The sequence below is a fragment of the Manis javanica genome, chromosome 2, assembly GCF_040802235.1.
Source record: "Manis javanica isolate MJ-LG chromosome 2, MJ_LKY, whole genome shotgun sequence".
Classification (NCBI taxonomy): domain Eukaryota; kingdom Metazoa; phylum Chordata; class Mammalia; order Pholidota; family Manidae; genus Manis; species Manis javanica.
Genome location: NC_133157.1, coordinates 63,300,984 through 63,326,642, shown reverse-complemented (window position 1 = coordinate 63,326,642; position 25,659 = coordinate 63,300,984). Strand labels below are relative to the sequence as shown.

Below are 25,659 nucleotides of genomic sequence, written 5' to 3'. Positions count from 1 at the left end.
AGTATTATTATGTTGGAATATTAAATTTAAAGCATTTGAAAAATCAAATACTTAAAAAGCATAGTGAAAATGTTTCTTTGAGCTAAAAGCTTTAGGTTTATTGAAAAAAACAATTTTTCATTTCATTTGGGTTATACACATTCGGACTTTTCAGTCACAAAATAGGATGAAGAATTAAAAATCCACAGTAATTTAACCTCAAAATTTTAGAATACATTGTCACTTGTGATGGAAAACTCTAATTCTTACTCCATTGTCACTGATATTAATTAAGCAGAAGATTTATCTAAAACAGATTTAAGTCTACTTTTCCTCATAAATTCAGAAATCATGGTAACAAAATAAATTTTAATCAGCATTTTCATTAGTTCCCCAAAATTTGAACAGTCAATGAAAATGTTAACAGTTACACAGAACTATTATCACTTTTCTTACACTTACCAGTGTTATAGTGATGCTGCTTCTGATAAACAAAAAGCTTCAAGAAATAATAGTAGTCCTGTTTTATCTCATTTATTATCAACTTACAGCTTATCAAGAGCCTTATTAGGACCAGTTTTACTCTTCCTGAGGTCTTAGGACCTGAGCTTATCTAGGTAGCTGATTCTTCATGATCTAATAAAGACTTATTGGCAAAGAGTATTTTTTAATAGTTTACCATTGGGTTTGGCATTAATACTATTTTTCCACTTAAAGAATATTATTGGTCATGCAAATAGACACGACCTTTTCTCTGTCTCAGACATAAAGATGCATATTACAAGCATTTGCTTCACAGTAAATATCAAAGAAAAAAAATTTAAATATTAAAAATCTCCATCAATTACTTTTTACAAATAAATGGCAGCTTGTCATTAACTTGGAAATGTTATCACAGTACCAAAACAGTACAAAAACCTAGTAAAGCAGTATATTACATTGGGGGTGGGGAGTCGGGAGGAATCTATTTTCAAGATAGTCCACTGTATAAGATAGCCATTTAGTGATACAGAGATCATAAAGGGCTGAGAAAGGAAGGTTAAGAAACAAAACAAATTAAGTAAATAAATAAAACAAGCATTTAGAAGCAAGCAACACATGCAGAACAAGCAAGAGATTAGTTTACATGAAGAAGAGGCAACTTACATGGCTGTTGAGAAGAGAGCTTCTGTGAGTGGACAGACCGTCAGACTTTTGCAGCGTCTCAATCGCCATTTCAATCTGATAATAGATGTCATTAAAAAAAGGGCTCAAGACAAGATAGTAATAAAAGGCTCACCAGAGAATTTTGATAGATTCTTTAAAGTTCAATTGCTTCTTCAATGGTGGCTAATGAATAGCTCTCACTAAATGTGTATTTCCCCAAACTTCCCCCAACCCCCAGAAAATATGCACACTAATAAGCCCAATCACAAAGATAAACCTTTTTGAACATTCTGTAATTATAAGACTGGAGACCTGAGGAACAGGAACCCTGGTGGATTTTTCTAGTTATGAGAAAATATTCTTGATTTTCATAGTTCAAGATGTGGGACAGTAACCACTCTTTCTAAATAGCATCCCACCCTAAGAGTACTTAATATTTGTTCTATTCTATTATGAAAGAAAAATTGTATTGCAGATTTTATGTTTAATATGCATTGGAATTTTAATGCAAATGTGCCAAGACACCCTTCATTAGTGTTCAAAAGCTACTAAATCTATCCATTCCTTCCTTAATTCTATATTAAAATTTGGAGGTGGAGGGTCATAAGTACAAACAAACATTAAGATGTAGTCACGGCCCCTACATTAATTTTAGGATGTGGTGGTGAGGCAGAGCTATTAGAAATGACAGCAGAAATGGAATGTAGAAGAGAAAATAATTCAGAGCCAACAAAGGAAAGGGACAACCAGAGAAAAACAGTTTTATTCTACGCAAGCTCAGCATATCATGAGCAATCATTAACACCTTAATTAAGAAGCAGGTGCCCATAATAAATGCAATGAGCTCTTGATAGCTCATATCAATCTCTCAGCTCCTAGCACTGTGCACGTATTGGAAAATCCAGACCTGAACACCCTGTATTTGGTTACTGAGTTATACAACAATATTAACTGAAGTTGAATAAAAAACTACATTATGTAAAAGAGAAAATCTGTTTCATCATTTTTATTTTTTACTATCTGATCAAATCAACAATTCAGTAAAAGCAGTTATAAAAAGTATTTAATGCTTTCAAACACAGTTAACTTATACCTTATGTTGGTTATGGAAATTAATGATGCCTTAAAATTTTAACATACTGCCTCCCCCAATTGGAAAAAAAATTGGTGAATGGCAATATACATAGCAAAGTCCTTTATTTTTCTATCAAAGTTTCCAATTTCTTTATGGTGCAATACTTTATACACAGAATGTTCAGTCTCAATTATATCAGTATTAAACCTAATTTTCTTCTAAATGACTTGGGAATTAATAACTTTAATTTTATTATTTACCCAAGTTACTGGTTGTTCCCTAGAGTTAATAAAATGTAATACTGACAAGAATGTTAAAAAGTATAGAAAAAAATTCTTAAGATATTAAAATAATACATAAGATGATATAACAAAATTTATTCTACTGTTCAAGTTTTTTCTAGATAAAAAAATTTAGGGAACTGGCTTCTTAAACATTTTCTCTGCCAGATGGAATGTTATGGTAGTTTATCATTATACTTGAAAATAAACTGAGGGAAGTGACGAAGGACAAGTACAAAAGACGTATTATAGAAAAAGTAGTGTAAATGTAACAAGTGAACAAACATTTTACCAAAATGTTAAACTGTAAAATTATAAAAGACTTTGGTACTAAACTCTCTTAAAAGGGCATCAATAAGTACTCTTGTTTTCCAAGAGAAAACATACATGAAAAATCAGCTAAAAAGACACATTCTCGTGTGACGTTAAATCACTTTTACAAAGTGACTTTAAATTGCTTTTAGGAAGAATCTGCTCAAAACTAATTTGCTAAAATGCCTACCTTTTCTTTAAAGTTTAAGTGTTGAAAATTTGAGGTTAGATTTCAGTCTGCTAAATAAAAATAAAATGATCTATACCTTCTGATTCATAGGTTAAGATGAACGGTAAAAATTACCAGAAATAAAATAGCTGTGTAATACTTAGGGGGAAATCCATGTCTGGGTTTGTGTATTAATCAGCAAGTTTAATTTCTTTATGACTAAAGGAGTCATGGTTGTTTTCTACATGTCAAAAGTCAAAAGTTTTCTACATGTTAAAAAGTCAGCATGGTAAAGAGACATTTTCCATTTCTTCCTTAAACTAATTAAGCTTTAGACCATGAATATACCTTAGCTTATTTTTTGAAAAATCAATTCTGTGAACTAAGGTCCAGTGCCCAGTTATACCTCCCATTAAATAATCACTGTAGGACTGAGTCACTGATGATGTACATGCCCTCTCCACAATTACCTAGTCCTAGGACACACAGAGCTTGGGAGTTTACACTGGCTCATGATGACCCTGTGCTATTGCCTCATAATCATGCAAGAAGCTACGGCAACTCTTCTGAGATCAAACGGTAGGATGCTCCATTTGAGTTGAGATGTTCAGCCTGCAAAGACAGGCTTTCAAAGCATTAAGTGAGGTTATTGGAGTGAATGCAACTTAGAAAGACGCAGGTAAGAAAGTGATATCCATTCCACCATAGCACTATGGGCACATGACTTCTTAGAAAAAACAGTCTTTTCTAGAAGATAAAATAGCTTTATCAATGTATTTGGGATGATTTAAAACCCTCCAGATTCACCAGCTAAAACATTCCCATGAGATTGGGAATCTACTCTTTGAGGGTGGTTATCAGCCAAAAATTGGAACCCTGGTCCAGTGCTATGCAGAAACATTTTCAGAAAATGGAAAAAAGATTGTACACTATGCTTAGAAAGGCTGCTGAAATGTTGAGTGGCAAAACTCTGAGGCAGAAAAATGATAAAAGATAGTTGAAAAGTCTTCCAGCCTTAGGAATCACATGTGGTCTCAAAGCCTCATATGCTACCTCAATGGAATCCTACTCAAAGCCTGAAGAGCCAAATCTCAGGAAAGGTGGAGAGCTTCCTGCATTCATATGCCAGATTTCTTTCTGACCATACATTACCAGGAAGATGAAAAACGCCTCTTGCAGTATGCCATATGACAAGATGCTATAAAGCATAATTTTAAAACTCAGATCTGGTTGGAACAACTTGCTAAGAGTAGTTTATAGTGAAGCCTCTTCAGAGAAACTTAGGCTTCATCACAGACTGCAGAGACCCACATGAGTTTTGCTGGGAATGAAGCTTAATTTGGGTGCAGAGAGGAAGATAACACCAGGTGCTGTTTGGGATTGTGTCACCAATTAGGAATTAAAGAATTAAAGGAAATACAGGTGTGACTCAGCAAATCCAAACAAGTGTTGAATTCTCAAAAGACAGAATCCCTAGGAATGGCTTAAGTGGGTTTCCCTCATTTAGAAGGATCTCCACACTAATTCTGGAGTGCTAATTAGAGACTACACCAACTACTTTGCTTCTGGTACAGAAAATGGCATGGTCCCAAACATGATAAACATATAACCACATGGCAACAAGCAGACCTTAGATTTAAGAAAAGAAAATCATGCCTCTTTAAGGCAGAAGAATCCCCCATTTGTTCTGAGTACAATAATTACACATATCTGTAGCAGACTGCACCAGTGAAAGAAATCTTCCCTGGTTTGTCAGGAATCAGGATCAGAAATTTATAACAGCCAAGGAGATGTTGTATTTCACTTCCAAGAGCAAAAGTAAAGCTCAGTGGAGTTCCTACAAAGATATAGCAAACCCTCTAAGGAGGACCTGAAGGGAGCATGATAAACATGTGGCCCAAAACTCAATCTGCAAACTCTTTTCCAGTCACTAAAATGCTAATGCTGCCTTGTTGGAATCAAGAATGGGGGAGAGTTTCCAAGCACCCAATCACCTTAAGATGTCCCAAATTCAGTTAAGAATCAGTGTTCCAAAAAGGACTTCAGAGAAGTCCTACCTGATTTCTTAGGAAAAGAGGGGAGAAGAGGGGTCAAATGGCGTCTGGATGTCCCGTAAATAATATGTGTGTATTCTCTTTTCGCAGGCTCAAAGAAGGGATCAGTATTGTACTTTTTTCTAAGGTAGCAAATACTTTTAAAGAGAAAAATGCAGTAAGAAATAAACCATTTCCCCCTTATTTTAATTCCCCATTTCTATTTATAATTGGTATTTATAGTTCCGCACTGCCTTCTAAGGAGAATCCTTATCATCGTATAGCCCCTTGTTTTGCAGGTCTGCACCAGGCTTAAGCACTTGGCCAAAGTGTTGAGAGATTTAGAGGGAGGTTTGGGAAGACGAGACGAACACTCGTCGGCAGAATAAACAGACAGCCTGCAGAAAACAAGGTGCACAGAGGCCTGAGTGACTGTGCTCTGGACATAGTGATGCTAAACTTTCAGTTCTTTACTCTGCAAAACCTTCAGTAAAATATGTGCCCCTCGCAAATACTTCAGCTGCAAGTAATCAAGACTGGCTGGAGCACAGGGTGTGTTCAGAGGCTGTCGATAATGAAAAACAAAAAACCTCAGTTTGTAATGCAGTGAAATGTGAAGTGGTGCTAAGTCTTTTGTATGAGTTACATGGGGCAAAAAAGAGGCTCCCCTGGAAAGTGGATACACATTTACGTATATACACATTTATGTAGATTTTTGCAATGGCCCAAATAGTATGTCATATATGTGAATAATTATGACTTACTCTTAATGTAAATATTGACCAGTCATTCCATTACATGCTGTTAAGACAGAAGGAAAAAGAACAATTACATCATCTAATTCATTGTCTTTATAGGTCAAGGTATATTATCTTGACTCTGAAATGGCTTTTTAATACTTTTAAAGACAAAAGATCAAGATTGATGCATTCAACTATCGCTGTAATTAAATGGGTCTTGTTAGAAATTATTTCAAGAACAGTTAAAGCAAATGATTTAAAAATAGAATACTATAATGCTTTATGATGTATAAAGCCTCTTTTATATTAATTCTCATTTGGATTTGCAGCAACTTTGTGAAATAAGAAAGGCAAGCAGTATTACTAGCTCCTTTTCACAGATGAGGGAATTGAGGCTCTCTGGAATTGAGGTACTTTCTTGAGATGACATTAGTATTGACTATGACATTGGAATCCACGATTTATCACTTAAAGTTCAATATCATTTCCATTTTATACAAATATAGCATGAATATAAATCAAGTGGAAATATATAAAATTGTTTTAATTAAACCATTTTCTGATAGTTTCTGTTGGTGGTCTGTAAAATTTGCTAAATGATTTACTGATAACAAACAAGATTTACTTTCAAATAGAAAAATCTTTAAATATGATTGATAATAATTACTTGACAATTATATCAAAGTGATCAAGTTATAAGGTAACAAAAATTGAGTGGATAGTTACATTTTAATCATCATGAAAATACTTCTCCTTAATGTATAATGATTGCATTTCCTTTTTAATACAGGTTACTTTGTTAACCTTACTAGTTAACAGTTTCTTAGAGAAACAATTTTTGTTTCCTTGTGAAAGTACAGTAAATTCTTTAGAGAAACCTCATGAAACAAATACACTTAAGACTAGAAATTACCTTTAGGGTAAATTTTCTCCTAAACTCTAAGACTTTACATGTTGTTTGCCTTTGCAATCAGGTAAGACAAATATTTCTACTTGGTGACTTTTGTTCAGAAAAGGTATCTATGATTCCTGATGTAAGCATGTAGCCACTGGCCTTACACCTGTTAGAAATGACAACCTCTTGCTGTCATTGTGTGTGTATGTGTGGCAGGGACTTCCTACAGGAAGCACTTCAACCAGGAACATCAAAGGAAAGAACATTCCCACCTAGCCTATATAGTTTAAAGACTACAGAGAGAACACTGCATTTAGTCTTTATAATAACTACAACAAATTATTTCAAAGTGTAGTCCTAGACCCTTGTTAGAATCATCTGAGCACATGCTAGAAATGCAAAACAAGCAAAAACAAAAATGGAGACTCTGCATCCAGGTTTCTCATATATGTATTGCTAATGCTTTGATCTCCTCTTCAATATGCTCACAGCAGTGTTTTTTAGAATGGAAGATGAAACCTAGTAGTGGGTTAGGAAATCATTTATGTGGGTCCTGACCAGCATTTCTAAAAAACAAAATAAACCAAACATAGTAGAAAAAAATCAGATGTCCTTGCATAGAGTTGGATAAGCATTGTTTTGTGAGACTTAGGTTTCAATCATCTGTAAATGAATGTATATACATATGTATATACTCATACGTGTGTATATAGATGTGTATTCGCGAATGAATATACATATGCATGCACATGAGCACTGGGCTACAATGTAAAGGTATTTCTCACTGTAGGTTATGGCCCCAAAACTTTGCTTTGCACTAAGCAGTTAAAATCAGATCTCTTAATTATCTACAGGTGTCTCTTGGGTCCCCGAAGCCAGACAATGCAGAGAGAAGCATCCTCATGAAAGCTAAGGCTCTGAATATGACACTGCTCTTTAAGTTGTATGTTCAAGTGATACAGAAATCAACATGCAAATACGTTTTTCCACACTAATGCTGAAAAGAAGCTTAATTAGAGATTTGGGTCAGGTTGTCCTTTCAACTCTTAAAAAAATTAAAAATGCCCAGAAGACACACCTAGCCAGCTCTGGTTTTCATCTCCCCTTGAACCAGAAAGTAACCAACGATGAAATTCTAATTTTACTTTTTGAGGAAAGAAGTTTTAAGTCTTGCAAAAGCTTAACTATATGAAATAATTTTTATTCACTGATCATTTTATGACACCTAGAGAAAAATTTTAAATTATTATGCTTTCAACCTGAAGTTTTTGTCACTTTTGCATCACCTGAAGCTGTTCTGAAATATTTATGAGAAAAAGCATTTGAACAAGAAACTTGCATAATCTGAATGTATTCTAAGAACATTTGGTTTAAATTGGTGGCTTGAAACCAAGAATGTTGTTTTGGGCTTCTAATCATTCTGTAGAGCCCACATCCCTCCATCCTCACCAGACTCTCACCAGAATTCTATGAGACTGGCATTACCAGTGTGTGACAATAAAACTATTTTCTAAGACATCAACTCAATAAGCATTTGGGGCTAGAATTACCTATCAGAAATCTGTTGAGTTAGGATTAAGTGATAGGATTTAAGGCCAAGTTTACATAGCCCCATGTTAAGATTTCAAATCTGCCTTTTGCAGATTATTCTGAGTAGTCAGAGTATTTTCCATTTGTATTTAGTCTATATAATCACTGAAATAGAGGTTTTCTTCAAAGTGTGGTCTTGAATCAGCATTATCAGAATCATCTAGGTGCTTAAAAGAAATGCAAATCTTGGGCCCTTCACCACACTGAGCACTGGGGTGGGGTCCAGTGGTGTGTTCTATCACTGCTTTAGAGGATACATATTCAAGTTTGAGGAACACGGCAATAAAACATGATCCTGTTTTTTTTCCTTTGCCAGGGTTAGATTGCAATTACTATTTCAGGGAGAATAAACATAGAAGGAATGGGCATTCTTACAATGGTGCTAGCTAATTCTACTTAAAGGCTGATTTTGAGGTACAAGTATTATTTGGATTTTTGCTTCTCTTTCACTTTCTTACTACCCAATCCTAAACAACCTTTAGGCAATTTTGCAATTCATTTTATTAATATAATAAAAGATAAGCACAATTTTAGTGACTCTAACATTAATCAATTTACAGCATATTAACATTTGTGATTTTTAAAATAATGTGGTAAGAGAGGAGATGAGACTGTTCACTTGAACAAATCTTGGGGGCTACTTGTGGATTTCCATTTCTGCCTGGGAGGTTTAGGTACCTGTCAGTGCTGAACTAGCTCCATTACCCTTTATAGTCAAGAAACACAGTGCTTGGTCAGTAGTGAGTGTTCAATGTATGTTTCAGAGGGTGAGTGATTAAAGAAAATAACCCAGAATCTATGTCTATGAATACAAATACAAAACATTTACTTTCACTCCAAAATACTGAATAAGAATTAATCTAAAAATATTTACTAAATTTATTGCCAGTTTTCATTCTCTAAACTTTCAACAGTCTAATAAAGGAGGACTTTTCCTGAAACTTAGAATCAAGGTTTAATTTGAATTGTGAGACCTCGCAGTCTTTATACTGCTGGGCACATAAAGGGTTGCCTCAGCTACCTGCATTTGGGGAACATGGATAAACAGATACACCTTATATTCACTAAGAACTTGCTTTAAATTGTTGAAAATAAGAAACCACTTTTTAAAAATAAATAATATATTCACATGCCTCCCCCTTTTTTTCTTCATGTCTTCTTCTAGAGTTTTTGTGCTTATATAAGCATATAAAACGTATGTTTCTGTAACACACACACACTGCATTTTCATTGAACAGTATTTTGGAGATCTTTCCATATCAATATATCTCTACCTATCTATATAGATACATACATACATATACTGCCTTATTCTTTTTTATACCTGTAAAAAATTCCAGTGAATGGACAAATGTACTAAAATTTATTTAACCATTTCCCTGATGATGGACAATTAGGCTTTTCCAATCTTTTTCTATTACAAATAATTCTACAATGAATATAGTTGTTCATGTAACATTTCACTTATGTAGAAATAATATCAGCAGGATAAATTCCTAGAAGTGCACTCTGGTTGAAAAGATGTATGTATTTTCAAGGTTGATAAAAATTTCCATGTTCTCCAATCCTCTGCCAATTTAAATTTCTGTCAACAACAAAGGTGCCTGTTTCTTTATACCTTTGCGAAGGCTTATTAACTTTCTCAGCTTTGCCAGTGTGAGAGATAAAAAATGGTATCTCTTTGTAGTTTAACTTTCTTTTTCAGTGGACTGAATGTTCATATAGTTTCTCCACTTTTGGTCTCTTTTTTGTTTTTTTTCTGATGGATTTGTAAGTGGTCTTATATTTCCAACAAATCAGTCTTTTGAATATAATGTTTCAGAACGTTATGCTAGGCTGTTGTTTCACTGTTGCCTTTGTAGTGGTTCTTGTCATATGGGATATTTTAACTTTTATGTAGTTGATTATATCAGTATATCCTTTATAGCTTCTGGATTTTACATGATTCTTCCCCACTATGAGAGAATAATAACAGAATATATTTTTCCATCCAAGTGAAGTTAATTTTTGTTATGAGAAGTAATATGTGGAACCAATCCAATCTTCTTTTCTAATTATGGCCTATACTGATCTATTCATGTGCTTTGACAATTGTTTTAAATTATTATAATTTGATGATATGTTTGAGTAACAGGTAGGGCAGTTTCTGTCCCTCTCCATCCCATTATTTTCTTTCTATAAAATTTTCTTCACTTTTCTTGTGTGTTTATTTATATATACAGTCTTTCTTGTAAAAGGAAACATTTATTAACATTTTGATTGGGATCATATTGAAATAGTTTAAGCTAATTTTAGGGAGATTCAAAATATTTCATAGTGAAACTTCTTTTTCAATTATTCAACCTTCTTTTTGTGTTTCTTAGGAAATTTAAAAAGTTCTATTCAGCAGCTAGATCTTCCAGAAACACTGTTAGTTAACTGCCTGGTACAATTTGAATTTATTCTAAGTGAGGTCTTTGCTTCAATTATATTTTTCTAACTACTATTATTTACATTTAAAAAATTACTTATTTATTTGTATATTAATTTTGTACTCAGTCATCTTACTAAATTTTCTTATTATTTGTTTTAGCTTTTCATTTGATTCTCTATGATTTTTTATCAGGTATATAGCCATACCATCTGTAAATTCTAACCTCTTTACCTCCTTTCTATTTTTGTATTTCTTTCTTTCTCCTGTCTAAACACCATCTTTCCTGTAATTTTGAAAGCACAATTAAAAATCACATCTTCCTTTCTTACAAGGCAGATAGGAAAGTTACTAAAACATATAGTATGTAAATTTAAAATACAAGTGTAAAATTATTTCTGACATGTGGTAGTTACATTATGAAACTCCTAGCCCATGAAATTTACAGCACCAACAGTTATAATCAAACACAATAGATAGATTTTAAAAGAAACCAGATAATTCTGTGGCCAATAAATACAGCTCTAGTTATGTGTGTTGAGACAGTGGTCATCAATTCACATGTTTTTGGAGGATGGGAAAAGGAAGAAATTCCCTCTCATTTGAGAATTGATAATTGGTCATGGACACTGTGTTATGTTTTCCCTCATTAAATTAAAACACATGGACTGGTGTTAGAGACAGTATCAAAATTTTACGGTTCTAATACTGACTCAAACTGTAGTATATTTTAATTTGCTACCAATACATTTCCTATTTTATGTGGGTTGTCTGGTCTCTATTTGTGAAATGTGAGCAATTTTTTCCATCAAAAACTATAGTAGTTTCAAACTAGTAAATTAATTTGAAATATGACTTATAAATATAAGGATCAAGGAAAAAGTTACATAAGAAGTCAGCTAGAACACAGCTTATTTCCATATTTATAAATAGAATTCACAAACATCAATGAATTTTCCCAATCTAGATTTTGCATAAAATAGAATCTAGCCACTTCTGGCATGTCACAACACACCTGTAGTTCTGAAATGCTGTTTCAGTATACAGTATCTAAAAATTAAAATAATCTCATTTTATTTTGCTTTAGAAATTCAGGAAAACTCATCGGCTAAGCTCAGGAGAGGCTAAGGCCCCTGTCATTCAGTTTGTCTTAACCTTCTAGTTTATCAAGCTTGCTAGGAGTGGAATGTCTTACAGACTTAACTGTAAATTACCGCCTCTAGATCTTATCAGGTTCAAGGCTGGAGCAGTGTGGAACTGACTGACAGCTGATTGGAATACAGATGAAGCAATGGAGACTATGAGTCACTCAAAGTCTCATTTTATTAAGTGCTTTGAAAATGAGGTCCCAGAACCTTCAGTCAATTTAGGATTTAGTGTAGGAAGCAGAAGATTCGTGGTACTCTCTGAGGAGTTTCATTTGAGGGCTCAGCTGGCCTGGGGAAAATAGAATACAGAAAAACAAAAAGTGCTAAAATCATGGTGGACATATATACTTCTGCCAAAATAAGTGAAGAAGTAGTTTTGTTTTTGTCTTTTTTACAACTGAGGCTAATTGGAAGACTAAGACAATTATTTAAAATATAAATTATTTCTGTAATACATAAAATATATAACTGTGACTTGTACTTAATTCATACACTTCCAAATTTAAAAAACTTCTTCCATGCATATCTTTAGATATTATAATTAAACAGAAGCTTTCACCTCATGGGACTATATTGCTTTTCTATTTCTACATAGCTGTAACCAATAATCCAACATTATCTTTCTTTGGTAAAATAGATGGGCAGTTCAGCTCTTTGTAATATAGTCATTCCCATAAATATAAGGAAACACTTTAAGTACTGATATGAAAAAAATCTCTGAGATACAACTTTAGCTGAGAAAAAGCCAAGATGCAATATTTTGGTTACCATTTGCATACAAAAAAAATAAAGGTAATGAAAAGGAGAGGGACACACACACATTATGTGTATATATTCACAGAACATCTCTAGAATGATACTCAACTTGATGACATGGTTGCTTCTAATGAAAAGACTGAGGAACAGAGGTGAGAGAGAGACTGCATTATGTACTTTCTCACATCTGTTGAGTTGTGTAACTTCAAAATGCAAAATTAATTCATGCAAATAAATGAATAAAATTTTTGAAACAAAATAAATGGCTATTGGTAACATTCTAGAAGAAAGCAAAATCATTCTCTAGGATGCTAAATATCTTCATCTTTAGAAAAAAACATTCCCTCATACAAATCCACAAACTTGTATACCCAAGGATAAATAGATAAAAGCATCAATATTCTTAAATAAATTCTCAACTTTCTAATAATTACATAATCAAGGCCAAACTTCTATATAGCAGCAGATGGACATTCAAATTTTCCTCCAAATAACTGAAAGAAATTATAGTGTCATACAGTAATCAAAAGGGGGAAAGATATGAACAATTTCAGTTTTAACACATTTTCCTCGTGCCCCTTCGTAGAATCTAATTTTAGCAAGAGACATTTAACACATAATTAATAAATGTATATATAAAAAGGTATAAAATTAGCTTTCATATCACAGTCTCAAAAATAATTAATGTAATCTATTTAGTTAACAACAAGGAATAAAAACTCCATAAATAACCATCTAAGAGTACAAATGTTATTTTATGGAGGAGTGAATAAATAAAGCTTCTTAAGGCAAATTGCTAATTATTGTATAGTCTGGCATACAATAAAATGGGTTGTGATAAGCACAAAATATCACTAACTACAATCACAAATTTTTGATCTTCAAAGGCAAATTGTGTTCAGGCTCCAAAATTCTAAAATTCTGTATGTGGTATGGTTATACAGAAAAATAATGAAGAAAAATAAATTTAGTTTCAGTGAATAAAGACATACAAGGCAACTACAGTGATGCAGTTATAAGGAAGACTAAATATAATGAGTTTAGAATGATGACTAGCTAATTCTTCTACCTTTATATCCATGTGCTACTAAGATATTAACAATAGGTCCCCAGAATTAACTTAATGAAATGTAAAACATTTCTTCAACTAGTAACTTAGCTGAACTCATATCTAGTGATGTTTCAATATGTTAATCCTTTTGAAAATTCTTATTTAATACCATAAGCAGGTAATGCCTCTTAAATTTGTATATGTTTAAATAATGTATACTTATTATATATTTATGCATATTTATTATATATAATTGTTATGTACAAATATGTATGCATACAAGTAGAAACATGTCTACATATACATACATCTACATAATTTATACACACATGGACTCCACTGAGCAAATAAAAGAACACAGTAAGTAAAAAGAGAAATAGTATTTTGACCAAATCAGCATCTCACTAGTTTGTACCATAATATTTTCATCAAATAAAATTTGTTACCATTATAATCTTTGAAAAATTCTGACATTTCTAAGTAGCTGGAAGACTGAAAAATTTTATAATACATAAGCAAAAATGAAATACTAAAATATATTTCTATAAAATTTTTTTTCATTTACAGTTATAAAACTAAAGTAAATCAAATGCTTAAATAAAAACTCTCCATTAATGATTCAGAGGTCCTTCTGGATAATAAAAATAGTTTTATACTAAATATTATACTAGGTAAGAAAAATTTAAGTGCTATCATTTATTTTTCTTAGTGCCTTCAATTTCGTGTCTCTATCATTTTTTCATTGGCACATCTTGAGAAACTGGTGTGCACAGTGGAGCAAATTTTTCTTTGTGGCAAGAAATTATTCCTGATAAATTTAAATGAAAGTATTTCTGTATAGACAGAGGTCAAATGTGAAAGACAGTGAAGGTAATTATCCTGAGAACCAGAGCAGGAAACCTTGCTAGCCAGGAATTGAGGAAAGGTGTTAGGTTGGTGTTGTTCTCAAATACTCAAACTTAACTAGTTGTACATCAACTGAATTCATTGACTTTATGTTCCACTTGCTATAGGCTCTTATGAAACAGCACAAATGACTATTTCCCAGTCAGGAATTCTAGCCAGAGTATAGACTACCCCCACACAGTCACTTGCACCACGCAGGCTATGGGCGAGAGGTTGAACACTAAAGACCAGCTGGAAAAACAATTTATATAGCACAGTTAGACTCAGTGTTTGGTAGGAAATGGCTTGAGCTTTAACCAGCAGTTGTTAAAGATTGTGCTCATATACATTCTTTGTAGGGTTCTACAGTGAATGAAAATAAACAAATTCCCTTTAATGATACATATCTACAAAAAAACCTTGAGTTCTAGGAGTTTAAACAACCAAGAAGCTTCAAACTTTTTATCATTTGGCAAGAGGAGGATGCTAGAAATTCTTAAATTCTTAAAGGAATTCTTAAATTTTATGGTACTAAAACTTTGTTAATTTTACTATAGTTACAGATGTGAAACTGTACACAGAATCACCAACTTATGTGAATGAAGCAGATGAAGATCTACAGCAGGATTAAGAGGGGGATCTAAGTCAAATATAAATTTTGGTAATAAATGCAAACACTAGCAGATAATGTATTTAGGTAATAAACATTGTACATGCTTTGACGAGGGCACATTATGATTTTGTCATGTAAAAGTTATCTTTTTGTTTAACTTTTATGCTCTTTTTGCTAACAAGGAAATTTTCTTGTAGAAAATAAAATAACCTATCCTTAACACAACCTTACATACTAATGGTTTCTAAAGAGTGTACATTAATATGTACAACTGACACTATGAATTGGTGAGGTTCCCCCAAAGTTTGCCACTATTCTCAGTTGTTAGAATTCAATTATTTTATTTTATTTTAAGTGTTAGCTTAATTTACCAATTACTAAAAAATCACATCAAATTTGTGTAATGGATAACTTAAGGAGTAATGCCATTCTTCACACTCTACACAGAAGGCTAAAAAAAAAAAAGCAAACTATAAAATTTACACTATTAATGTTTGCACCTGTATTTATACAGTCTGTAATAATTACTTTAGTTAACTCAATGATAGCACTAATACATTTAATAAACCCATATCCAGTTGATAAGGATGTTTAACAGGTAGCCAGAAATCAGTGTGAAGGTATGTAGGAATGTGTGGAGAAGGTGAAACAGGACAGGGATGGGGGATGGGAGATGGAGAGAGGGTGGATGAAATGGAGTAGGAAAGGACTCTTTCTCCCAATTGTTCAGTTTTCCTAAGGCCTTGGTAAGTGGCAAATACTTCTGTTTCCACTGAAAATGACTTTCTGTATGGCTTTCATCAGAAGTACTGTGAAATACTGGCACCTGATCAACTTCTTTTCCTTTTATGGTTATTTTGACATCTAAAACATTTTACAATTCCTTTGTAAATATTGTGATTTTAAAGCCAGGAGGAAATTAGGAAATCATTTAGTCTAACTAATCCCTTATTTTATTGATGGGAAGCTGAGGTAGTTTCTAATCTACATAAATATACTGGTATGACTAAAAGGTTTAGAAATGCTGTATTTAGTGTTATTAAAAATGAGAGACAAATACACACAAGAAATGCTTCAAAAACACACACAAAAATTATAAAAAAAGGAACTCTCCACTCATAATGTCTAGTCATCTGTTCTGATGTTAGTAGGAAATAGTGAATTAAAAATGAAGGATTTTAAAAAATGGATTAGGGAAAGGGTGCTAAATGATGCAAGTATGAGCACACATAATCATTACAAACAGGAAAAGTATATGCAACATACTTACCAAGTATATATCTTGAAGAAAATCCACAAAATGAAAAATATGAGCCTCTCATATTATTTTGTACTAAATTTATTTCTACTGTTAATTCATTATAAGAACAAACTATATGGTAAGATTATTAAAAAGGTGCATACAATTAATTCAAATCTCCAAACCCCTTTTACATGAAACATCTAGAAAACTGATGCTACTGCTACTTTAACTAGATGTTTCTAAGTGATTATTCTGGAAAATGAGACAGAGTTCAATGATCTCAAATTCTACACAACCTTTTATTACCATTTATATGATATCATTTCTCAACACATTATAATATCTTGTGTCAAAATAAGAATTTTTATTAAAATTTAAGTATTTGAAAACTCAAGTATATAGGTGTGTTTCTAAGATACTATTTGCCAGTATCATCTTATTGATATGATCAGAGCCAACCCAAATGTTTTGCATTGAAATCACCTAGATCAGTGTTTCCCAAAGAGTCTCTCCGGTAAAATGCAAAATGACTTCTTTTATGGCAAATGGGTAAACATTCAAAATGTTAGTATTTAAATATGGATTTAATATACATTTGAAAAAATTACATGTGATTTTCTGTTTTAAAAGCTAATCAATTAAAAAATATTAAGTAAATAAATAGTAAAACTGGTATGTGAATATTGCCAAACTTAAATGTCTAAGGTTTGGGAAATGCTGCCCTTTATAAGGTAACTTCTCTGGCAAAGAACTAGCACAAATATAACTGTTGAAAGAAAATTCCAAACTAAATTATATTTTATTTTCTATATTACTTCTTGGTTTTTGTCTCATAAAAGGCCAGTGTAAATCAGCATAGTATAAAAGTGATTTCTTTCAGGAGAAATTTAAACTATTTTATGGAATTTCACTGAGGAAAATCTATTAAAAACAGGATTAATGAGTAAGAATCATCTTTCTTACTTCCCATTATCAATAAAAACTTCTTAATTCACATAGTTGAGGGGCACAGATCAGTAGCGTTCTGCTTAATACTACATGTACTACATTCTGGATAATACCAAAGTTCTAAGACTGCTCAACACACTCTTGCCCAATCTGTATTGTTTTTCCCCCTACAGAGGAAAATGTACAATAGAGAAGCTAAACTACCAAGAAGCTAAAGAAAAACTCGAATACTTACCGTTGCAGGAGAGGCCCGAGTGGTATGTGTCACTGAGTGACCGGAATTCTCCATTGAATTGCCAATCAGATAGGTCCCTCCGGAGCTGCTGATCAGCTGTCCTCCTGTGACGCCCATCTGGATCCCACCAGTGCCCACCATACTATGGGATGAGACCACGGTAGTCACCTGTGCAGAACTCCCTTGAGTGTCAAAGTAATTCCCTCCAGTGTTTTGGCTGTACATCTGTGTTTCTGTGTAAGGGTAAGTAGTTGTTCGGCTTTAGAAAAAGAAGAAAAACAGGAGAAATTTACTAGCTTATTTGTATCAGCTTATTTAATTTTTTCTAGCATGAATATATTTAAAAGATGTCAGTTAGCTTAGCCTTTGGAACATGGGAAGTTCTGTACCATGTATCAAGCTTCATGCCCAGAAATAGTTGGGCATACTTTTGAACTTGAAGGTACATTTCTTCAGTAAGTACCTCCACACTTCTCTGTACTTCAGAGCTTTTGCCCTCTACTGGTGCCTGCCTCTGGCATAGAAAGGTCTCTTCTCTCAAAGAAATATTATGGAGAGACTTCTTCAATTTCTTATAAAACTTCCTATAAACCCCAGTTTTAGAAAAGCTGGACTCTAGAATGACAGAAGGCTGACCAGACGACTCCTCATGCTGCTGCACATTCCTAGGTGGCTCACAGTAAGTCTCCAAGACCAAGGCAGCTTGCACAGATCTCCTTCTTGCCACCATGAGGATCTGAGGAGAACAGCTCACTTACTTTGGACTCTCCCTATCCATATCTTTTTCTCTTTTTTCACACCCAATTTTCTCCTTGATGGGATGACTATGCCACCTCTTCATGTTCTCACTTTTGCACTGCCCAACAAATGCAGTCAAGATTCTGCCCTTAGCTCCTCACTGAAATTGTTTTTAATAAGGTCACTTGTGACCAAATCCAAATACCAAGCTAAAAGGCTGCTGCAGTTCTTATTTTTTTTGACGTATCTGCAGTGTAACACTGCTGACCACTCCATGTTGCCCTTTCTCTTCTTTTTCTGTTCTGATTAAACAGCTTATTTGATTGATTGATTTTTTAAATTTCCTATAACTTACACTTTAACATGACTATTGTTTTACTTTTTATTTTGAAATAATTCTAAGCTCAAAAGAGTTACAAAAATGGTACAGAAAGGTATGAAATACTTTTATTTTAAAAATTCAAATATTAAGTTAAAATCCCCAGTGCTTTTGTCCTTTTCCTCAACCCCACATTACAGAGCTAGCCACTGCTGACAATCCAGTGTGTGTTTTCAGACATTTTCTATGTATATATGAGGTCTCTTTGTCTTAACCTCTCTTGTTCCTTAGTTTCTATGACATTTCTTTTCCATGTTTTACTTTTTTCACCACTACCTTTCAAGAACCTTTCGGAGTCTCCTTTTTCTGGCAATATGTGTTGGCACTTTCCAAGGTCTCCACTTTTAAGTATTTTTAAAAAATTTATTCAGACCACATACCTTTACTGTATACTGTATAACCATATACATGCTCATAGTGAACAACCTCACATAGACGGGTATTTCTACTCTTTTTACTTTCTAGTTATACTCCAAGAATTTTAAATCTGTTAAAAAACAGCTACCTGGTTATCTCTACTGGGAAACCCCATGATATTTGGAAGGTCCATATGTAAAATTTAACATACGACTAGAAAGAAATTTCTCATCTCTCTTGTTGTTTTCCTATATTCTCCTTAGTGGAGGGTACCACCACCACCCTCAACTTTGAAAATTATTGCTGACTCTCTCCTCTCTCAAACTGACATCTGTCACTAAGTCCTACTAATTTTACCTTCTAAATAATTCTCCAGTTCTTCCTATCCTTGTGCTCACTGCCTTAACTTGTAATATGCTCTATTATAATTTCCTTCTAGTTGGTTTTCCTTACTCTAACTGGATTCTCTTCCAATCTATCTTCAACTTTTCTGCCAAAAGAATTTTTCTAAAATACAAATATGAAAATAAAACTTTTCTTAAAAACCTCTCCGTGATTCTCTCTTGCCTTCAGAAGAAATTCAAAACTCCTGACCTGCCTTGCAAGAAGCAGGGCCAGTGCATACATGATCTCTGGACTTGGTGCTAGCAATGTCCTCAGATGCTTTCTTAATCACACCACACTGACCTTTTCACTGGTCCCTCCAAAGTGCCATTTTCTCTTTCCTCCCTGCTTTGCTGCATATGGTTTCCTCTGCCTGGAAGGTCTTCACATATTTCTTCAACTCCTTTCCTTTGTTTTAGTCATCTATAAACTCTCAGCTCAAGCATCACCTTATCTCAGAATTATTTTTCTGTACCCTATGGCCACTCCTCACATGCTTGTTAAGTTTTGTTCTCTGTACTTTCCTAAATCCCCTATGCCTGCGTAAAATACAGCTCTTGACACACTTGTTAATTTTCTCATGTCTTCCTACTCCCATGAAATTGTTTTATTCCCATCTGTACCCTCAATACTTAACATAGTTGCCAGTACATAGTAAGCATACTAGTCAACAAATAAAAATGTGATTCTATTTAAAAGTATATTGTACTTTTAATAGGCAGTTTCATAAATTGCTAAAATATAAATCCTTTTATGTTTTGTTAAAAATTGAGAAATTATATAAACTATTCTGAGATTATTTTTGTATTATTTAAAATGAATCATTTTAACCTATTATAAATGATCATTTATAATGTAAATTTTTGTAAAATAATAAGAGCACTTCAAAAGTATTCCACACTGTGGTATATAATTTATACCATAGATCCAGGTATAAATTTTAGTTTGGGTGATGACAGAAACAACTCCACAGAGAACATTTCTTTTTTATAAATAGAAAAATGCCATCTAAAATACATACATAGTTCTCATCATTGCCGACTATCCCAATTGGAAATCTCATTTATATGTATCTTTCATTACATATTAATTTAATAAAAATAACCCAACCATGTTGATTTCAAATTTAGGTAAAAAGAGAAATTAGGTCATTTTAATTTATGTTCACAAAATACGATAGTGACCCTATTTAACTGTACTTTTAAAATAACACAATCTGATGTTGGTATTTAAGTATAGCCAAGTAAGGTATACAAATAAATATAGGACAATAAATACTCTGACAAACATAGGACATGGTAATGGCTTTCCTTTTCACAAAATGATTAAGTTCATGCAAAATGATTAAGCATGCTCTCCAGTACTGAGTCAATTTCACACCTGAAACATATAGTAATAGCTAATGACAGCTAATATTTACTAACCATATACTATGCAAAAGGCACTATTTTATATACTTTACAGGTACTAACTCATTTAATCTTCATTACATTCTCTGAGATAAGTACTATTACAATTTCTATTTTATAACTAAGGTGAATAAATGAAGTTTGGATAGGTTAAATAGCTTTGTCCAAAGAACACAGCTGATTAAAAAAAAAAAAAGGATTTGGAATCAGCACGTAGCCCATACTCTCAACCATTTTGTCACAAAAAAAGAAGTTGTCAATGGTATTTGTGAATGACTATTGCAAGATAGCTCTAGAAGTTTGTACAGGGAACATATAAGCCTTCTGTTGTCATTTGGGATTTGCTTATACCTTCATTGCAATTTATAAGCACTACACTACTTTCCTTTCTTACCCAGAATAAGATCTACAGAAGATGTGATAGCTATAGTAAAAGAAAGAAAGAAAAGACTGGACTATTTCAAAGGATACTTAATACCACACACTTGGATTTTAGAAGCTGCATAATGACAGAAGTCATTATCATAAGAGAAACATTCCAAGAGATTTTAATCACTCTATCTGTAGGGCATGCCTCCTTTATATACTTAGTTCTCAGGGAATAAAATGAATGCAAGCAAATGCATCACAGATACATAACATCTGTATTTCTTGCTCTTAGGTCAGCATGAAAATATGGCAGCAAAAAAAAATCTACTTTGATTTTCATACTTCCCTCTAGTTGGAGACAATTCAATAGCTAGAAAATCAGCAAAGAAGAAGAAAAGTATGAAAGTCACTAAAGAGTATGCCTAATCAATAAACTACCCTCATTACTCAATTATGACCATGGGATTGAAGAGAAGGCTTGGCTACTACATAAACACACTTTAGGGTAAAGATTGGCAATTTCTAGAGGAAAAAAACACAATTTTATTAGAAAATGAAGTGTTATGAATTGTTTCTGAATTTGTCTCTGTTGTGCAATGGGAATTAGAGAAGACTTTTAAACAGTGGACTGGGTAATAAGAGGCAGAGCATAGTATCCTTAGTCATTCTTTAAAAGCAAGAAGATAAGCATTTAGCCCATTTGGTGGAGTCCTGCTTGGAGCAAGAGCTGGAGTCAGGCACAGATAACTGTTAAAGGTCTCTTCCGTGTCTAAGTGCTCTAAGGTCCTGTATAAATATTGAAGAATTTGTAAAGCATAAACATAAAAAACAAACAGTTCTATTTTTACTATTAAAAATAATCACTGTAATTCTAATACCTCATATCAACTTGTCTTTCATATTGTATAATGAATACATTTTCCCCCACAAGTGTCCAAAACATGTTTGAGAAGATTACTCAATATTTGGCATACCAAATTGAAAGTAGCTAACTATTTCTAGACTGTTGATTCCTGAAACAGCTAAATTCCCAAGCAATTCTTTGCACATTTGAAAAATGCTGCTGTTTCTTTTGTTTGTTCTTTATTGACCTCCAGACTGTTATGAAAATAAAGTGTCATATCTTTCTATAGCAAGAGAAATCTTCCCATTGTCTTGCCTATGTATCCAGTACTGAATGTAAATACATAAATACATGCATACTTCTGACAGAAGCTTCTTCATAGTTGACTCTTTCATGAGGTTCTATGTAAACGTCAGGACTCTGATTCACTGAATTCAGTGAATTAGTGGTGTTTGCATCCCATCATGCCTTAGCATATACCCTGGCTAAGCATGACGCTGATGTTCCCTGCTTGCTTATTCACTAGAATGATTATGTCAATTTACCTTAGCTATAACCAATTTTCTGTTTTCTTTAGCTTCAGGTGTTTTAGCCACAAGCCAGATATATAATATCTCCAAATTATGTGTTTTGAATTTTTACACAGGTTTTGAATATCTGCCCACCAGTAGCTAGTCAACTATAAAATCAAGCAATGGTATGAAAGTGTTAAACTGAAATAAAATCTTAAATTTTACACCATAAAATTTGGCATGAAGATGGAAATTGCAATGTTGATCATTGTAACATATTAACATCGTTACAAATGTTTTATAGTTTTCAGGCTATTATGTACATATTCTCTTAACAAACATTTACTGAGCATCTATTCCAGCACCTAGAATTAAATGATTAAAACAGATAGGACCTCTACCATCATAAAGACTACAAAATAAGGAGTAGGTGGCCAAAATATGAAAGAAAATAAGATCATTAGAAATTTTCTTAAGTCTATGAAAGAGAAATGGAGTATTAAAGTATAATAAATAAGAGTGAGCATATTAGAGTAGTCAAGGAATGTTAACTCAAAGAGATATTTAGGTTAAAATTAAGAAATGAAATGGAGACAGCCTTATGGAAAACAGGAAGAAAAAAATGCACCAGGAAGAGAGTACAGCATGTGCAAAAGCCACAACACAGGAAAGATCCTGGTATTTAGGAAGAAGTTAGAAGTCTAGAATGGCTGGATATAATGAATGAGAAGGATTTTAGAAAGAAATGGTGTTTTAAAAATAGGTAAAAACTAAACATGGGAATAGTGTAAACAAATTTTTGAAACTGGATGACGAGCCACAATTTTAATGGGTCACAACAGCATTAAAAAAAGAAAGACAGTAGACTAGACCACACAACATCAGAGCATATACATCCTGTAAGGATAAGAATTACTGAGACATTTGTTTCTATCATATACATATACGGGGTGCATGTGTGTGTGTGTGTGTGTGTGTGTGTGTGCACACATGTGCATTCATGTGTGTATTGACTTAAGTATAAAATGTACATCTAAGCTTTTCACTGTGGATAATTTAAAAAGCTTAAAAGACAATATTATGGACTATGGCAAGAAATTTGAATTTTTTTTAAGCTGGGTAAGGAATAAGGAGGCATGGGTAGAGGAAAGTTGGGGAATGTTTCTCTCAGGGAGAAAGAACCTGAACAAAGGCCTGAGACCAGAGAGGGAACAGGAAACCATAAGCAAAGCAAGTGGCAAATGGCACAATACAGCACTGCAGGTACATCATGAGAGATGATTCCAGAACCTGTTCATTAGCTGTGATGACAGGAGATAATCTCAGTGGAAGGTGTTTTCAGTTTTGTGATAGCAACACTTGTCTTACTGAACTAGATTGAGGAAATAAGTAACTAATGGCAGTCAGAATGCCTTTTTAAATATTTTTGAAAAGTTGGAGAGTATAACAAGGAACTAGGAAAATTTGGGAACTAGGGAGAATTGTTTTCAGAAATGGGGAATATATTACTTCATTTAATCAACATTGGTGAGTCACACAGCTTGGGAACTGTTATTCCTCTTTTACAGCCATAATCAGAATTTCATGGTAGCAATGGTAGACAGCATTTGGGATGGCTGTGGTGGTGTGGTGTCCTTACTGAACTGCTTCCGTTGGTGTGGTTTTGTCTGTGATCTGGCTGTCACCTATTGTTGCTTGTACCTGTCTTTTCTCAGCCTGATTCTCCAGACTTTCTGGAAATTCTCTGAGTCACAGGTATTTTTCAATACATTCTTTGTTTTGCTTTCATAAGCCAGAGTTGATCTCTGTTGCTTGAAACCAAGAACCCTGGCTTAAACAGTTTCTCATTATGAAGTTTTTATATAAGTAACTAAAGCTCTGCATTTAAAAAGCTACATTATTTGGCATCTTCAAAAAATTGCATTCATGTAGTATATAACCTCTGGTTGGCCAGCATGTACTACTTATTTAATTTTGAAATAGATTTCTCTATTTCTCTTCCAAGTTGTGAAGGCACAGGATATACCAGAGAGGCGGCATGTCCATTTTGTAAAGAACACCAAAAGGAAACAGTAGTTTGTAAAAGAATTCAACTGACCTGACATTTAACCTTATTACTTATTATGATTATTACTTAAGAATAAAAAACAATAGGTAAAACATAAAATAATACTACTCAAAATCATGAAAAAACACTTGCTTTATTTAAATTCAGAAGACACTTACTTCTGCTAATTTCAACTACTATAACAATAAGTGAAAATTAAAACCATTTATGGAACTCTTGTTACAACAACTAGGGAGGAAATGCATGAATGAATGTTAAAAGTTGGTAATAATTCTTGCAATAACTAATTGGGCTTTTTCATTCTCACGTAGTATTTTCATTACTATATATATTGATAATGTACCGAGTACTGGAATTATAACTAAATTTATATCATCCTATTGTCCTTACATAAAGATATTTGGACATTTACACCTCATTTTGTATTTAAATTCTTGACTTCTATAATAAGGAAATGTGGTTCTCACACTTTAGTGTTTAACAGAATTATCTGGAGGGCTTGTTAAAACACATTGCTGAACCTCACCAACAAAGTCCTGATTCAATAGAACTATGCTAGGACCAAAAGTTGGTGTTTCTAACAAGTTCTTAGGAGATATCAACACACTTTAAGAAACACTGTACTGGAGGATACTAAAAATGTGAAACCCAAGTTTTATAGGTATGAAGTGAAAAAAGTGCTGTTCTACAACTATTATTAAAATTAAGAGATGAAATGGAGCCAGCCTTATGGAAAACAGGAAGAAAAATGCATCAGGGGTGTACTTTCTCAGTTTTTTAAAAAGTCAAAGTCTACTGATACAAAGTTTTATATTTTGTGACAGCTATCAATGAAAGCATTACCATACTTTCCATTGCTTTAATGATTTTAGAAGCATATGAAGAAAGTACACATAATAAGAACATGTACAGGGCATATACCCCAACAACAGAAGTCAGGGAAGTGGATATGGACTTAAATCCACTTTGGCAGAAATAGATTGTAAAAGATTTTGATCCAGAGTACCCAGTCTAAATTTACAAATAAGAAAAACTGACGTGGATCATATGGTAGTTCAATTTTTAATTTTTTGAGGAACCTCCATACTAT

General features: G+C 33.2%; 1 protein-coding gene across 8 annotated transcripts in view; it reads right to left on the bottom strand.

Moving 5' to 3' along the window:
• RFX3 (regulatory factor X3) overlaps positions 1 to 25,659 on the bottom strand; it is a 317,106-nt gene that overhangs the window by 95,911 nt on the left and 195,536 nt on the right. For 7 of the 8 annotated variants that reach the window (XM_073228583.1, XM_073228580.1, XM_073228582.1 and 4 more), the window contains 2 exons: positions 17,510 to 17,768; positions 1,126 to 1,200 (listed from right to left, as the gene is read on the bottom strand). In XM_073228583.1, the coding sequence (XP_073084684.1) occupies positions 1,126 to 1,200; positions 17,510 to 17,768 (334 nt within the window). The remainder of the gene's footprint in view (positions 1 to 1,125; positions 1,201 to 17,509; positions 17,769 to 25,659) is intronic. The other variant, XM_073228585.1, reaches the window with a different exon arrangement.